The following is an 18341-nucleotide window of genomic DNA, read 5'->3' as shown; positions in this document are numbered from 1 at the left end:
CGCCCTCTGGGGGCGATTTATAAAACTTATATAGTAACATTCGCTTTGTTGTCCATAGCAACCAATCAGAGCCCAGCTTTAATTTTTTTTTATATTTCTCTGGTAAAATGAAAACTGAGCGCTGATTGGTTGCTATGGGCAACACAAATCTTCCTTTTCCAAAATGTATTTATTATTTTCCATTTAGGCAACACAAATCTTACTATAACGCAATATATCTGCCATGTGTGCAGTGTGTTTGGTCACAAGCAGTGTTTGCTGAAAGTTCGGGTTTAGCAACGTTCATCTAAACCCAAACACTCGGCACATGACTCCCATTGGCTGGAGAAGTTGGATGCCACCCAAGGGAGTCCTGGAAGGAAAACATGGATACAGCCATAGGCTGTTACAAGCAAAGCACCCCCAGGACTAACACAAAACGCACATGTCAATGAAATTCATCGCTATAATATAAAGGATTCCTCTAAAAGATAACCTTGTCATAAGAGTCTGGTACAAGTCTAGCTGCTGAGACTCCCAGAGATGCGGTGGGAGTGACCTGCATGGCCATGGGGGTTCTTCGGGCGCTCTCAGGGCACCACTCAGTACATGGTCAGAAAATTGAAGGGGCTATCCAGCGCTACAAAAACATGGCCACTTTTCCCCCTACTGTTGTCTCCAGTTCAGGTGCGTTTTGCAATTAAGCACCATTAACTTCAATGGAACTGAGTTTCAAAACCCCGCCCAAACTGGAGACAACAGTAGGGGGAAAGTGGCCATGTTTTTGTAGCGCTGGATAACCCCTTTAACCAGTCACAATTATTCGCTCTTCTAAGTCAAAGGACATGTCACTCTCCTTCCAGATGTGAAGCGGCCATAGAACCTGATCCAAGGGCATTTAAGCGTGATGTAAGTTCCACTTGATGTTACTGGATGCAGTTTCTAACACATAATCTCAGCTTTCTTTTGTGTGGAATATGTGAAATGTCAATTATCCAAAACTGGCTAAAACTATGTAAAGTGCTGCGGAATCAGTTGGCACAATACAAATAAAAGCGTTATTATTCATACCTCCCAACCGTCCCGTTTTCGGCGGGAGAGTCCCGATTTCGGGGTCATGTCCCGCCGTCCCGGAACGGGCCCCAAGTGTCCCGCTCCCCAAAACACAGCTGGCCCTTTAACTACTAGTGCTCCTGGTGAGCGCTGGCAGATGCGTGGCTGTGATTGGCTGGCTCCTGTGACCGGAAGCTGCATTCTGCCTCCGGCCACAAGAGTGCGGGAGATACAAACTCCCTCTGATGAGTCTGTTCCCGGCCTCAGGAGTGTATCAGCCGGCTGCACCAATGAAGCAGGGGAACTACTCCCTGCTCCCGCCCACCAGAAGACCGCGAAGGAGGGAGAAGAGGAGCACTGCTGCTGCACGGCCCGGTATAAGGGGATTGGGGGGTGTTAATGAGGCCGAGCAGGAGGCAGTTTACAAGGAAGGGGTTAAGTTACCTTTGGAGTCAGCACATCCCCCACCTTCCGTGCTGAGCACCCAGAGCACTGTACGGACTCAGCAGAGAAGGGGGGAGGGGAGGATGGGAGTGACTTAACCCCTTCCCTGCTGTGCACTGAGGTTAGCTGTCTGCTATCATGTCTGTCAGCCAGCTGCTGACGCTACCAGGCACTGCCAGGAGGGAAGGAGGATGAATGAGGCTTCTCTGCCTGACCAGCCTGGACCACAGACAGTGACCTGGAGGGACTGCGGAAGAAGTGCTCATTATCTGTGTATTGTCTGATGTCCCCTAAAGTCACTATAAGGAAAGCCCCTTCTCTAGGGGGAGTAATCAGATGACTTCTAATACTACTACTCCCAGCAGGCTGCTGCATTAGGCTGAGGAGGCAGAGCCACAACTTAACTTTACATAGTAGCTAAAACTCATCATGGCAGTCCAGAGGGTACAGAGAGATAATAATAGAGAATCACTCCTGATAATAGAGAATCACTCCTGATAATAGAGAATCACTCCTGATAATAGAGAATCACTCCTGATAATAGAGAATATCACCTTTAATACTGTTTCCCCACAATTCTGGTCCATGTATGTAGTTTAATCCATGTCCCTATGTGGTCACCAATAGATGTACAATGTTGCCATGATTGCGCAGCTACTGGTGACCACATATATGTCCATACGCTGTACAAACAACGGCCGTTCCACGTGAACAACTGTTGTTTAACGCTAACTATGGTCAGAAGTAATGAACGTGTTCAATAACTCCAGCCGTAGGTTGTGTTAAACAACAGCCATTCAAGCTGAACGGTTGTTGTTTGTACAGAATATGAACATAGCCTTAAAGTGTAACGATCATCTTTCGCTGGTGGCAGGATACACTGTCAAAATGCTGCCACCATGCTACAGTACCTGTGAAGGTCCAACAATACCATCAATTGCACTGTATGCAACGACACTGACGGAAGTATTCCATCTCCGCTGCGCGCATGTACAGGATATCCTGCCACCAGAGAAAGACGATCAGTACACTTTAAGTTTCACAAAGATTTGAAAAATAGGCCTTGGTACTTATGGCCAAAAGTGGGGAGTTAGAGAAGCACTACAGGAATTTTTTTTTCTTGCTTATATAATGCAACTTGGCAATTACTAGAGGGACTTTAGTTATCATGCTATGCAGTTAGTCTACAGTAGCGGCATTAAAGTGACTGTACCACCAGGCCCAGGCTGAAGCACTGGAGGCGGCCGACCCACCCTTAGTGGGGGGAAACCCCCCCGCCCCTCCATCATAGGGTTCCATTGATTCTAATGCAGTCACGTCATGGAGGGGCTGGAGTTTCTTCCCACTAGGGTACTATTACACCAACAGATCTGATGACAGATTATCTGCCAAAGATTTGAAGCCAAAGCCAGAAACAGACTATAATCAGAGAACAGGTCATAAAGGAAAGACTGGATTTCTCCTCTTTTCAAATCCACTCCTGGGTTTGGCTTCAAATCTTTGGCAGATAATCTGTCGTCAGATCTGTTGGTGTAATAGTACCCTAAGGGTGGGTCGGCCCGCCTCCAATGCTTCAGCCTGGGGCTGGTGGTACAGTCACTTTAAGTTATTGTATGGTGGCATTATTTAGTCATATATGTTGGTGATATTTAGATCTTTTGCTAATAGCGATAATTGGCGTGTTCAAATGGGCCTTCACAACGGGCGTATTGAGACCTAGGGCAGCCCAAGCTGTAAATACAGCCCTGGTGATCAGCAGTGTATTATATACTTATCTTCCTCCTGAGTGAGTATATATCTCTCCATGCTATGTAGGCAGCAGTGTATTATATACTTATTATCCTCCTGTATGAGTGTGTATATATCTCCCCATTCTGTGCAGGTATACAGCAGTGTATTATATACTTATTATCCTCCTGTATGAGTGAGTATATATCTCTCCATGCTATGTAGGCAGCAGTGTATTATATACTTATTATCCTCCTGTTTGAGTGTGTATATATCTCCCCATTCTGTGCAGGTATACAGCAGTGTATTATATACTTATTATCCTCCTGTATGAGTGTGTATATATCTCCCCATTCTGTGCAGGTATACAGCAGTGTATTATATACTTATTATCCTCCTGTATGAGTGAGTATATATCTCTCCATGCTATGTAGGCAGCAGTGTATTACATACTTATTATCCTCCTGTATGAGTGTGTATATATCTCCCCATTCTGTGCAGGTATACAGCAGTGTATTATATACTTATTATCCTCCTGTATGAGTGTGTATATATCTCCCCATTCTGTGCAGGTATACAGCAGTGTATTATATACTTATTATCCCCCTGTATGAGTGTGTATATATTTCCCCATTCTGTGCAGGTATACAGCAGTGTATTATATACTTATTATCCTCCTGTATGAGTGTGTATATATCTCTCCATTCTGTGTAGGTATACAGCAGTGTATTATATACTTATTATCCCCCTCCTCTATGAGTGTGTATATATCTCTCCATTCAGTGTAGGGATGTAATCCACAATATGTTATATTCTAAGTTTTATCACTTATTGCCAGCTAAAGTCTTCAGAAATTAAAAAGATTTTTTTTTGCAGAGGAAATGAGCCAAAGCCAAGAGTTAGCTCAGAAGTAAAAGAGATATAAGTTAAAGTGCTATACTTACCATCCTGGTCAAACCATTTATTTCTGCAAGAAAACCAATGTGGCACTACAGTGGAAGACGTGATATGGGAGGGTTGGGGCGTGTCTTGGGGATTGGGGGCGTGTCTTAGGGTTAGGGGCGTGTCTTGGGGGATAGGGCGTGTCTTTGGGTGGGGTTAGGGGCGTGTCCATGTCCCTCTTTCCTCTCAGCCAAAGTTGGGAGGTATGATTATTAGTCATCCGCACATATGTGAAATACATGTGTAATGGCGTCGGCAGGATATGGCAGCCGCAGCTATTCACTTCAGTACCTTTTCGCCTCCACTAAACAGGGAACGTCAACTGCGTCTGACTCTATTCTTGGTGTACTGCGGGCGCCAAACAGCTGATTGGTGAGGGTAAACCCATGACACTGAACATTTTATAGTTTATCCTGTAAATAGGCTATCAATCCTTCTGGTGTTGTGTAACGCTAAGTAGCTTTACTGGATGCCATTCCTGATGCCTCATCTACTGTGTACATTGCAGGGATGATACTTCCAATAGGTGGCACCAAGGGGTACAATGGTGTGCTGATGCATACCATGTTGTACCTAGGCCATCTTCATTGAGTTCAATGGACTGGACAGTCTACTAGTGACTACTTTTGCTCCATTTTGTGTAGGAATCATATGAGCATGTGGCCCCTGCTTTTGAGTCCTGCACATAAAACCCATACAGCCTTGAAAATGGACCAAAAGTAGTCATTTGTGGATTATGTTCAGTCCTCTGAGCTCAATGGACACAAGACAGGTACACCATGGGATATGTGTGACTACTGCAGTCACTGCTAATGTATCCCTCCAAACACAGGCTGCTTAGTAGTTATGACTATAGCTTGAAGGGTTAGAGACCACTTGTTGGAGGATGTGTATACATTTCCTTTAAGATCTATACCCATCATATTACATAGTGATGCAATATATGTGACATCAATAACAGGAGTACAGATATGGCCTAAACCCTCTATGAAACTAAACAACTGCTTCCAGTTTTCCTTTATGATCTATATGTCTCTCATCCTGTATCATGGTAGGAGGTGTTAGCAGGTATTGGCAGCACTTATGGGGCCTTAGTTTATAGAGGACTGCCCAACAGATACCGGCATGGATCGTTCAGCATCTACAGATGATGTATTGAAGGGGTACTCCAGCGTGAGGGCTATTTTGGGATCTGGCCTCACCTTCCCGGATCCAGCAGTGGGTCCCCGGCCACTTCCTGGTGTCTGACGCGGGCTTGAGACGTGACGTCTCAAGTCCGCTCAGCCAGTCATTGACAGAGGCGGGATCTGAGCGGACTTGAAGTGGATTCTGCCTCTGTCACTGACTGGCTGAGCGGACATGAGACGTCGCATCAGACACCAGGAAGCGACTGGGGACCGGAGCGCTGCAATCCGGGACCCGCCGCTGGATCCGGGGAGGTGAGTAGACGTCTTTTCTCTCAGCCACCTCCTCCCCCGGCCTGATCCCAAAATAGCCCCCCGCTGGAGTACCCCTTTAGGGCAGGTTCACACTACGGAATTCTCGCGGACAATGTCTGCGGAATTCCATCAGCTGTCCGCCCGCACGGGCACGCGCTTTTCCGCCGGCTCCATAGACACCATTCTATGGGCCGGCGTATTCCGCGATCCACTAAAAGAAGTGACATGACACTTCTTTCAGCACATAGCGAAATACGCCGGCCCATAGAATGGTGTCTATGAGGCCGGCGGAAAGGCGTCCAGATGTGCGGGCGGACAGCTGACGGAATTCCGCGGACATTGAGAATTCCGTAGTGTGAACCCGCCCTTAAAGTACCTCCAGCTTATGCAAAACTACAACTCCCATCATGCCTGGACAGCCAATGCTTTAGCTGTGGCTGTCCAGGCATGATGGGAAATGTAGGTTTTGCATAAGCTGAAAGGCTGCGAGTTTGACACCCCTGCATTAGAGACACTATAGCACAACGGTAGGGACCCTTGGCTCTCCAGCTGTTGCAAAACTACAACTCCCATCATGCCCGAACAGCCAACACTAAAGCATGATGGGAGTTGTAGTTTTGCAACAGCTGGAGAGCCAATGAACTCTCCTCTAATGGGGGGCCGGAACCATAGCAGAGGGGTACGCCGCGGAAGGACAGTCAGCGCGCACGTGCAACCCGTGGAACGCATGAGGCGAAACGCATGGAAGGGGGCGCGCCACACAGACCGGAAGTGCCTATGGAACTTCCTGTCGTGAGGAGTTAGAAGAGAAGCGGCTGATGCGCCTCCTTAGTGCTAGTGAGCGCAGGTGAATAGACGGGGCATCCTTCCGAAATTGAATTGTAGTAGCAGGGCGCCCAATGTATACTAGGATGCAAGATGACTGGGCTTCATTTTATACAATTGCAATGTCATTACCGCCCGCATCCACTGGGGGCGCTGTAGTTATTGCTCCTCTACAATGGGCTAAACAACAATGACAAGTTAGGAGCTGAACGATGTATGAGAGGTATACCAAACCAAAGAGCTGACAGTCTGATAGGAAATAGTAATGGTGTGAGCTGCTAGACACATTGTGGACATAGCATGTGATTTGTCTTGTTTTTTTCCCCCTTATATGATGGACAGGAGGGAAAAGTGCAGAACCCCAAGTCATCGGCTCCTTGTATAGTCCAGGACTGCATAAGGCACTGAGGATGGACAAGGCCGAGAACAATGTAACTGAGAGGGTGCTGCACCTCACCCTGGAGATCATCTACCTGCTGACCGGAGAGGTGAGGGATTCTGGGAATGGAGTCACATGACATTACTCCTGTGTTTAAAAAAAAAGGATTTTCCAGGATATGAAAAACTGCCAAATACCCCATCCCATTCGACATTGGGTGGTATTAGGCCTCATTCACATTGCTGTTTGTGCCTCTGAGGCAATACGTGAGGGTCAATAGAGCTGAGAAGTGTAAAACAGAGTTCATGACACTATTCCTGTCTTCTCAGACATGCCAACATCACCAAAACCGGCTGCCGGCATACCCGCGCTCTGAACGTAGTCAGCCAGTGGCTACATCTGAGTAATTTGCTGAGAGTGTACAAATTTGGGCTCAGACTGAACTTTGTTGCAAAGCACACCTCCTTAGCCTAAACTTTAAAGTGACTGTACCGCCAGGCCCAGGCGGACGCACTGGAGGTGGGCCTGATAAGTCTAAATTTAGATGTTGACCTGACTCTATGGAGCCAGGTCCTCCCAGGATGGATGGTTTTTAAATATATCTAGAGCTGTAACCTGCAGTATTACCAACTCGTCACTTATAAATCACAGACACAAATAAGACAGTGTATCATGATTGTAAGCCTGGATAAATGGCCTAAGTTTTATTATGGTAATCACATTTTATAGACAGAATATGGGGCGGTACTACACATGCGTAGTGTATTCATATGAAATGTAAATATTTAATACAGGCGGGGTTCCAAGTCACAAGACACATACATGTCACACTCTGATAGGCCAGTCCATAAATGGTAACAGTTTCCTGTACGGCGCAGTCAGGCTTGCACAATGTGTTATTTTCCATAAATTGTTTATAGATTTCTGGCTCTCTTCTCCTTGGTTATTGTGACTACAAATGATTTTCCAGGAGCTGTTCTTATTGACGTGCTGCCAGCATTCCTTTTCTTCATCCAGAACATCTCTCTGTCACCCTCTGATCACGCTCTGATCATGCTCTAATCATCTTCTTCTAACTCAGAGGGCAGTATATATAGGTGTAGTCATATAGGTATGGTGCAAGTAGGTAAAATCACATCACCTGGCCTTATCAGGCCGACTCGCCCCCAGTGGCAAGAAACCCCAGCCCCTCCCTTACATGACTCCATTAGAATCAATTTAACCCTATCATAGAGGGGCTAGGGTTTCCTCCCACTAAGGGTGGGTCGGCCCGCCTCCAGTGCTTCAGCCTGGGCCTGGTGGTACAGTCACTTTAAATTAAATGGGGCCCATGCTGATCTGTCTATCACAGATATTGACATCTTGCTGATATGTCTTTGCCTCAGATGGCAAGAATCTTGATACGGAGCCGATCTTGCAATTGGTGCTCCATTTACTTCAGTGGGACTGTGCTGCCATGCCACTGAACAATAAACAAGCTAGGTGTTTTGAGGGTAAGGACCTGTTAACTGGGGGTCTTAGCTGGTATTGAGATTGCAGTAACATTATAAAATGTAAATGAACATTGCTGTAAATATGGCTGGCTGATGGGAATCTTTAGAGATCCATTTAATTAGATTTTTTAAATAGAGCTATATAACTTTCTGAAACCAGTTGATTTGAAATTTTTTTTTTTCCCGCTGGGCAACCCCTTTAAGCCACAGGAAATGTGCAGTAATGTTGTCTTCACCCAGTGTCTTCTGCTGTTCTGCACTTGTAAAGCAGACAAGGATAGAAAATGATTTGAGACTGCTGTGTGAAAACAATGCACGTCTCACCTCTTGGTTGCTTTATCTGTTCATTTCTAGAATTAGTGTACCTTTTATTAAAAGGTGAGAAATCATTAGTAGATAAACCAAGACCTGCAGAGTATTATGAGCTTTTACCAATATATCTGTGTTTTAGGACTATGGACCTGTGAAGAAATCCAGTGACTCCTTGAAGGCCAATAGACATTCCTTTTTATCAAGAGGCTGGGACAGTAACCAGATCTCCATCAGAGAGTCTTCCCCTTACTCACAGATGTATAATGGCAACCAAGAGAAGACCATCTTAGAAATCACCAACAAGATCATTGAGCTGCTGACTGGAGAGGTAAGCATTGCTGGGAATGCTGGGACATTACACAACAACGCCAAATGTGTGTCTGATGAATTATTGTCTGTGCCAGGTTCCTCTAAGGTGTCAGGATGTCACTGTACATTTCTCCATGGAGGAGTGGGAGTATTTAGAAGGACACAGAGATCAGTACAAGGACATCATGAAGACTCATCAGCCCCTCAGATCACTAGGTAAGAAGAGAAATGTCTTAGTTCCTAAACTGATGTAATCAAACATGTATAATAGTACATTCTGGTAAATAGAGACATGCTTTCATGGCGTGGTGGTTTTCTCTGGTTAAACTTTGTAGGACAATGAATTTTTAGAATTGCGCCTCATAATGAAAACCACCAGGGTCTATATGCTTATTAGGGTGCTCTATAACGGGGATGGGAAACCTTTTTTTTGCCACAGTTTTGCCACAGTTGGAGGGCTGAAGGTTTCCCATCCCTGCTTTATAGCATCACCTATAAACTCATGAGGGTCATATTGGGCTTTGGTAAAACATCCCACCAAGTATTCTACCAAGTATTCTATCCTAGGCCATTACACAAACAGTTTATAAAGAATTTAGGATTGAAGAGAGTAAAAAGAAAAAAGTGGGTCTGTCTGCTGAGTGATTTTCTCTTGGTAAGGATAGCATATTATAGGGAAAGGTCTAACCTCTATATCTAAGAGGAGTGATGAAATAATACAGACCACAGAGTTATAAGACCTCTACATTCCTGAGCTCAGCCTGGCCCTCATTGTGGTGAGTGACAGTCCAATAGGTTTAAGTGCATACCAGGAATCTTGTCAATCAGTGGGGGGGGGAGGGAGGGGTGTGCACTCCTAAAACTAAAAGACTTCTGATAAGTCAAAGAGACATATTAAAGGGGTTAGCCAGCGATAGGCCATTTTTAATATATTGCTGCCATATGAGAAAACATGACAAAGGTGCTATGCTTACCTCTCCGCACTTCGCCGGTGTCGCTGGTGTCTCCCACAATTACTTCCTAGACAAGCTCTTCTCGGGAGTGGCATCCGGCTAAGCCAAACACTAACCGCGGGGCTGCCACATCTCAGCCAGTGCTTGTCTGAGCGGACTGTCACTTCTGAGACAGCTTGTCTCTAAAGTAACGGCGTTTATGGACAGCAGGGGGCACTGTTGGATAACCCCTTTAAAAGTTCTTATAGCTCGAGGTCCGGGTGTTCAGACTCCAACCGTTTAAAAGAACAAGCCAGGTAGAGTCCATGCATTCTCTCCCGACTCCTTGTTACATAAAAATGACATCACATTGATTTTTTGCCTAATATAGCACTGTGCTATTTTTTTGGAAAGTAACTCATGCCAATAAATGTTCCTCACCTTTTGACCCACATCCCGTCATGGAGATTTGCCGCCTAGTTAAACTGAACTGCACATTTAGTGTCGTCTTACATGGTTGACATCACTCAGTATATTTCTCTCCCACAGATGTTACTAAAGTCACAAAAACCTCTCGAGCACGCCAAATCCATATCCCTTCGCTGGACTGTGCGAATGACGCTCCCATTGTTATAAATATCGAGACTTCGGATATGGACGACTGCCTGGAGAACGTTAGTGACGTACCTCATTCATGTGAAGAAGTACATATTCGTGATGGTGAAATATATATAAAATCTAGTAAAAGACAACACTATAAACCTCATGTTGAAAAGGAGCTGGGTGGAAAAAATGTTCCCAAAGAATCCCAAATATATATACCCACATCTATCAAACAGCACTACCCCGGTTCTTATATTAAGGTGGAATCATTCCCCTTTGAGGTAGAATCTCCCGAAGATACCACCGTTTATACCATTACAGATGATTCAACTGACCAATATTCATCTATCCAAATTAAGGAGGAGCAGGCCTCAGGGGATGAAGAAGATCTTCCAGACACGGATATATATACCCCCATAAATCATAGAGCCCAGTTTCCGTCTGCTCATATTAAGGGGGAGCCATTTTCATTTGAAGAGGTCATGCTGGAAGACCCGAACATGGATACATCAGATCATATTCAGCAAGCTCTGTCTCATCATATGAATGGGGAATCCATGTTATGTGATGAAGAAAATCTTGACGAACTATATTTGGGAGTAAACCATATACAAGAGAATGGTCAGATGTATCCATCCAAACCCAGACCATTCATGTGCTTTCAGTGTGGGAAATGCTTTACACGCAAGTCACAGCTCCATAGACATCAGATGATACATACCGGCGTTAGACCATACTCTTGTTCAGAATGTGGAAAGCGGTTTTTCCGGAACTCGCATCTTCTTATACATCAAAGAACACATACAGGAGAGCGGCCATATTCCTGCTCTGAATGTGGAAAACGCTTCACCACAAATTCCAATCTTACCATCCACAAAAGAATCCACACAGGCGAAAACTTATATTACTGCCCCGAGTGTCATAAATGTTTTACAAATAACTCCAATCTTGCCATTCATTTGAGGATACATACGGGAGAAAAACCCTACCCCTGTTCAGAATGCGGCAAATGTTTTACAACCAAATCGAATCTCGTTCTGCACCAGAAGATTCACACAGGCGCCCGACTGTATCACTGTTCTGAATGTGAGAAGAGTTTTACCACCAGTGCAAACCTAGCTCTTCACCAGAGAATTCACACAGGAGAAAAACCATACTCTTGTACTGATTGTGGGAAAACGTTCACAATAAACTCCCATCTTATTCGTCATCAGAGAGTCCACACGGGGGAGAAGCCCTACATATGCCCGGAATGTGATAAATGTTTTATTAGCAATTATGAACTTAAACGACATCAGCGAACTCACTACGAAGAAACTGCATATGCCAACACCCTTGGTGAGGAATACATAAATGATCCCACAGATGCAACCAAGGATTGGGGAGTTTCCCTAACGGAGAGAACTTATTTTTGTGGTGAATGTGGGAAAGGTTTTGCCACCAACTCAAATCTTGTCCAGCACAGGAGGATACACAGGACTGAGAGACCTTATTCTTGTTCTCAGTGTGGCAAAACGTTTACATGTAAGTCCTATCTTCATAGGCATCTGAAGATTCACACTGGGGAAAGACCGTATTCTTGTGCTATATGTAGAAAAAGCTTTTCTAGAAACTCCCATCTCAAAAGGCATCAGAAATGTCATACAAGAAAGAAAGCATTCCCATGCATGGACTGTGGGAAGTATTTCAGTTCTCAGGCACGTCTCGCTCAACACAGTCACATTCACGCAACCGAAAATCCTCAGTCTTCTCCACATGAAGACATTTATATTATATAAATTCATGATTCATACATGTTCAAGATTAAAGATGACCTTTATCTTTATTAGGATGCAGATTATGATCGGCCAGGACTCTAAAAAATATGGCTGATCTGAACATGTATATTACTGTGCAGATTGGACAACTTGGCATTTCTGATCATGTATATAAGCATCAGATCAGTTTGTTGGGTTAAGTCCCCTTTCATTTAAAGTTAGTTTTTTTGAACTTAACAATTGCATGGCCTCTCTATTAAAGAGGAGTTTTATATTTTTATTGGTCTGGGTTGGATATCAAAGAATTGTGAAGATCAGCCTACAGCCTATTCATTGTTTACACAAACGGGTGCTCTTAGTTTTTCATATGTAGAAATTATTGCAATTTTCATATTGGCCACCAGATGTCAGCACAATGTAGATATACTCAAGTCCTTTCTTTACAGTACGCTGTGAAAGATATTTTATCAGTAATAGATGAAGGGTTTATGATGGACACTTGCATTTTTTTTTTAAACGTTTTTAAATTACGGTAGGAAAAAAAATATTGAATGAATTAGGCAGGGAATCTCAAGTACTAGTGGCCATCAGCTAGCCACTAGCATTCAATAATTATGGCAAACAACTGAACTTTGAGGCCACCTCTTGCCAGAGTGGTCTCAGACATCTTGGGAGCTGGTGTTAACAGTATTTTCTAAAAAATTTTAATGGTTTTTTTTAATGAGTATCAGAATATTTTTCTTCACCACTGCACTTGTCTTCTTGCCTATTAATCGTTTGTTTTTTAATGAGCTGCCCTCCTATGAGTCTCACTTTTCCGTATCACATGTTACTTCCAGTTTGCATCTGATGGTTTTTCCTGCATAGAGACAATGCTGTCTTTTAGTGCATTACATAAGTTAGTGTATTACATAATAATATATATGTAATCCTAACAGTACATCTGTGTAACCTCCCACATACACCTACTAGCAGTAAAAGAAATGACAGCATTAGTGAAATACAGTATGTACCTCTTTCCCAATGAGTGATAGACATTCTAACATAATAGCAGTTAGTGTGTGTGTGTGTGTGTATGTATGTATGTATAAAAAAAGACACTGGGAGAAGATTAAATGAAAAGCTTTTTTCCTGGGGGGAAAATTGAGGGAGCATATTTCTGTATATTTACATCCAGAAATACATATTTTAGCACGTTAACCTTTTAAAAAGAGATGCCCTCGCTTGATTTTATACAGACCAAATTAGACTTAACTGTGTGAATCCATTGAGTTCAATAGAACACTGTTTTCTGAGCCTCATTTGCAACACAAAATGATGCTCAAAAATGGCTGTAGTAAGAAATGTGCCACTTTGCAAAGAATGGGCGTCCTTTATGGTCATGACCTAGAGGGCTCTATTGGCTGCATTTATTTTAGATTATGGGCCTTAAGGTGCCCTACTTTCTCTATCTGCAACATGAATGAACATTTTTTTGGGCCTAGCCAGGTGACTTACCTTTCTGATATTATAAGGGTTTCTGACCCTGTTTTTCCAGCCTTGTGCAAAGTGAGGACTGAAGAAGGTAACAAAGCTAGGAACATTAAGGCCACATTCCCACATGCAGAGGAATGCATGCTGTCCGTACCACACCTTCCGTTCTTTACCAATAGCTGTGCAGTGTTGCTGGGAATATCAGCATTAATATTGCCCCGCTATTGGTGACCACAGCCACTCTTGTGATGGGAAATGTGACTTACAAGGCATTATCAGGTTACTTTCCATGTCAGCTATTGTGGAGGGGCAGCCTTTTTAAATTAGACTGAACAAAGATTTGAGGAAAGATGAAATAAGTAATGCTCATAAACCTGTGCCAAAAAGTCAATTACATGGGATGTGCCAAACGTATTAGGTGTTTTTTTACACACTTTTCTTTATTGCAGTTTCCTCAACAGTTTTAAAACCTTTTTAGGAAAAAGGGGAATGGCTAAAAATCTCCCAAAATTGTGGGGGTCTTAGCGTTTCACCGCCAACCAATCTCTGGATTTCAGCAGGAGAAGTGTCCATTATACATCTGTGGAGCCCATCCAGAGCAGCTAAATAGTGGCCAGTGGACGTTTTCTTTTCTTGGCAATATCTAGAGATCAGCCAACAGCCATTGGACTGACATGTCCAAGTTTTTCCAAGGGATACTTTAAATACTCTTTTTTTTAAAGCCATGTGCCAAAATGTTTGTGTAGTGAATGTTGAGAATGGGGCGCCATATGGAAACTTGTCTATCGTGTATACTGTACTGCACCAAAATGATCATTCACTGCATGCCACTCTGACAGATTTGGCTTAGTTTCCACCTTTCATGTTTACTTGTATCCTAGTTTAGAAAGGAATTTGCATAAATGAGGTAGTGGTGCCTGTCAAGGGGTCAGAGCTGCCTTTTTCCCTAGGAACTCATTTTTAATGTGTAAACTGAATTTGTCAGTAGGTGTATGCTGTTTTAAACGAAGGCAGCATAAACTAGTGACAAATGCTGAACAGAACAGTGTGTTGCTTACGTCATCCTGTACAGCCATTCACCTAATATGCAGGAGAATGGGCTTTGAGCCGCACAGCTCCCTCTGCCCTCCTAACAACTGTCTGCCTAAACACAATGTATATACACAGTATAGGCAGACAATTGCCAAACAGCATTCGGTAAGCAGAGGGAGCTGGTGCTCATGAATATACAGGACTACTGAGCACATCCAAATAATGGAGAGGAAAATGTGCGGTGCCCAGAGTCATTGGTATTCAGGAGTATATCCCTGAATCAGCTGCACAGAGCAGCGTAAGTGATACATTGTAGCTTGTACTACCCTTAGATAAGGCAATATATAGTTACTAAAAGTCTCTATCTTTAAGGTGTCAATATTTGACCTTTCCATCCCAAGACCTGTTTTACTTAGTTTTTAGTTTCTGGCCTAAAACACACAGAAGTTGACAAAGTGGGACTAAAGATTGGTTAGTGAGAGGAAATTAGGGACCTCTCTACTATACACCCTCATAGGCACCAGGTAGTAGATGAAGGTACATGTGCATAAATGTAGTGAGGAAGGGATGAGTATTCACTTTTATGTAAGAGAGTGGTTGTCACAGCGTAGATGAAATAGCTGTGGTGTATGGTATATGGTGTATAAATTAGAGTAGTATTTAGACCTGTACAAGTAAACCAGGAATAACGTGCCAGAGGATCAGGGGATTTATCTTTTTTAGGGGGAATAACTATAGAGACTAAATTCCAGTTGTTTGTTCAGTATGTCTATTAGAGATGTGCCTAACATTACTTTTTATTTGATACTTGCATGTCTTACTGTATACTAGTATAGCTGTTGTCTCCTAGGCTGTATTTTACAGCTTCTTACAGTTTGCATTGCCAGCTCCCTGGGCATGAATGTAGGTGTTCCTACCTCATTATATGTCTTGCTCTAATGGCATTTGCCTAGTAGACTCTGGCAAATCCATGAGAGTAAATTTTGCAATACTGACAGACAGGAGAGGGAGAAGACGTGGTGTTTGTACCCTGAAAAACCTAATGGATTCACAGCTCAACCCTATAATTGGAATATGGCAGCAGAATACGTAAGGGCAGCATAGTCCGCACTCCATTTAGTTAAAACAGCACAAATATAAAATTCGGCCTTCACCCTCTATCCTTATCAGCTGTAATAATTCCTTTATTTATATAGCGCTTACTTATTCCGCAGCGCCTTACATCACTCAAATTTCTGTGATCCCTTAGGGGGACAGGGACCGATTTGAGTGACTCTCAAGCATGTTCGGGTTTGTCCGAACCCAGTCGTTCAGCATTTTATTATCATTGGCTGAAGAAACTGGTTGCAGTCCTTAGGAGTCTGGGAAACATGGATACAGCCTATGGCCATGTTCACACAAAGTTAGTTAACGTGTCATTTGTCGTTTACAATTTTTTTTTTTTCTTTGCAGAAATCAATAGTACAGGTGATTTTAAGAAACTTTTTGTAATTGGGTTTATTAGCCGAAAAATGCATTTTTAACATGAAAAAGCAGTTTGAAGCTCTCCTCCCTGTCTTCATGGTTCTCTTATGGAGAGGGGAGGGGTTGAGGGATCTGAAGTCAGCACTGACCTCTCTGACCTCTGAATACTGGCTTTCACACAGGTCCCTTTGTTCTCTGCTGGTGACTAATCTCCCTCCTCCTCTCTTTATAGGTTACACAGGGCTCGACTGATGTAAAAGAGTCGAGATTTCTTGATAATGAGCAGTGAATGAGAGAGAGGAGTGGAGGACCTGGGGAAAGTCTTTTTTGAATGCAGATAATGGCATATTTGCCTAATAAACCCAATTACACAGTTTCTTAAAATCGCCGGTACTAAATAAAATATACGACAGATTTGCAACACGGCTGTGATTAATACTTAACTTACATTGTGCTGCAGTTAGAATCCCGGCCAGAGTGTACACACATAGTATACACTCTGGCCGGGATTGCTAGCGGCCACGCAAAAAACTGACGTCCGTTTTTTGTGGCCGCTATTCATTGAAGAGAACCTGCCAGTTTGCACAATGGAGCATGCGGCTTCGGCATACATAATGTGAACATGGCCTATGGCTGTATCCATGCTTTCTAAGGCTCCCTAGAGCTGCAACCAACTTCTTCAGCCAATGGTAATCAAATGCAGAGTGACTGGGTTTGCTCATCTCTAATGCTGAGGCATTTGCTGAGGCAATGCTGCTCTTACTTCATGCCCCCTCTGCTCTCTACTGCCGCTTCCGACATGCCCACCCTGCCCCCTCTCCTGCTGCGTTGTCTGTGTCCTTTGTAGTTCTGCCATTTTAGACATGGACCAGGAGGCTCACAATGAACAGTTCTTTGTTTCTCGAAGACAGTTAAGTGCTACTATTCATTAAATTGTGGAAAAATATCAAACTAAAAGGTCATAAGAAGAAGTTTCCATTTAAATCCAATGTGAGTATTATCTGTAAGCAATGCTGCATCTGTAACTGCAATCTATGGGGCCTCCTAGAATAGCTGGTTAATAAAGATTTGCTGAATGACATTTTGTGTTGCCTTCATTGTAGTCTTTTCTCTGAGGCTGTGTTCAGTTATAGCCAATAGAAACTCCGCTGTGTTAGTGAACACCTTGTAAAATATTGGGTGGAATTTTAACAGCTGATAAATTAGGTGCTGTGTCATTTATAGATTTCCAGTAAAAATCCAATTTATATCTAATAACTAATGCTGTTTTTCCATTTTAAAAAATCTGGTTGAAATATTTACTACATTAAGAATGTTAAGGCCCCCTGCTTTTTATGGTCAGGAAATAAAAAAAAACAAAAAACATACTCACCTCCTGCTGCTTTTCCCTGTGTGCTATCATACACAGCACCATATTTAAAGGGGGTTATCCAGCGCTACAAAAACATGGCCACTTTCCCCCTACTGTTGTCTCAAGTTCAGGTGTGGTTTGCAATTAAGCTCCATTTACTTCAATGGTACTGAGTTTCAAAACCCCACCCAAACTGGAGACAACAGTAGGGGGAAAGTGGCCATGTTTTTGTAGCACTGGATAACCCCCTTAAAGCTGCAGACGCCTCTTGAAGTTCCACCTGTCCCATTAATGTCTACTTCAGTCTTTCTGATTAAACCAGTTTGTACAGGTCTGCACTACATAGTATTGGTGCAAAGGGGTCGGATACATCTTCTGACTGATGGTAAAAAATTTCCACAACCCTGAAAAGTGAATTCACATGCATACATACATATAAAAACAGTGCCATCTTTGTCTTCAGGTTGTGTGTGGTATTACAATCCTAATTACTTCAATGAAACTGTGCTGCAAAACCAAACCCAAACAGGGTAGAAGGTTTTTTTTTTTTTTAAGACAGCAGCCATGTTTTTCCAACCCTGGACACCCTTTTAAGAGTCTTACATAATTTTTATCAGAAATGCCAGTGTCATATTACACTGGTCCATCAGTAATGCGGCCAGCATAAATTGCATGAGTCATGAGTTCAATCTATCATCATTTGAATATTTGTGGCTGAAGAGATTGGATGCAATCCTAGGGAGTTCTGGAAAACATGGATATAGCCCAAGGGTCCTCAACTGGCGGACCGCGGCGGCCAGCTGTCCGGACCCAGGCTGCGGCGCTG

The 18341-nt window shown here is 43.3% G+C and overlaps 1 protein-coding gene across 3 annotated transcripts; it reads left to right on the top strand.

Annotated features, from left to right (window-relative positions):
* The first annotated feature begins 6355 nt into the window (after positions 1-6355).
* On the top strand, positions 6356-17245 carry LOC138799570 (zinc finger protein 572-like). Of its 3 annotated transcripts, XM_069980936.1 has the most exons (6): positions 6444-6633; positions 6753-6898; positions 8734-8922; positions 8999-9119; positions 10385-11962; positions 16397-17245. In XM_069980936.1, exons 1-6 carry the CDS (start codon positions 6627-6629, stop codon positions 16414-16416), a joined length of 2061 nt encoding a protein of 686 aa, XP_069837037.1. In that variant the 5' UTR covers positions 6444-6626; the 3' UTR covers positions 16417-17245. The 3 variants fall into 3 exon arrangements, with proteins under 3 accessions (XP_069837036.1, XP_069837037.1, XP_069837035.1); XM_069980935.1 differs by lacking the exon at positions 6444-6633 and adding an exon at positions 6356-6432 and having other exon boundaries at positions 10385-17245; XM_069980934.1 differs by having other exon boundaries at positions 6445-6633; positions 10385-17245.
* The last annotated feature ends 1096 nt before the right edge of the window (positions 17246-18341 follow it).

The sequence above is a fragment of the Dendropsophus ebraccatus genome, chromosome 8 (genome assembly GCF_027789765.1).
Source record: "Dendropsophus ebraccatus isolate aDenEbr1 chromosome 8, aDenEbr1.pat, whole genome shotgun sequence".
Classification (NCBI taxonomy): Eukaryota; Metazoa; Chordata; class Amphibia; order Anura; family Hylidae; genus Dendropsophus; species Dendropsophus ebraccatus.
Note: the sequence above shows the minus strand (reverse complement) of the source record. Positions and strands in the feature narration are given on the sequence as shown.

What these genes read in the sequence shown, in the direction of transcription:
- LOC138799570 (XM_069980934.1), top strand. An exon ending in TCTACCTGCTGACCGGAGAG is followed by an intron (nt 6,899 to 8,733) that starts GTGAGGGATTCT and finishes TCTGTGTTTTAG; the next exon opens with GACTATGGACCTGTGAAGAA. An exon ending in TTGAGCTGCTGACTGGAGAG is followed by an intron (nt 8,923 to 8,998) that starts GTAAGCATTGCT and finishes TGTCTGTGCCAG; the next exon opens with GTTCCTCTAAGGTGTCAGGA.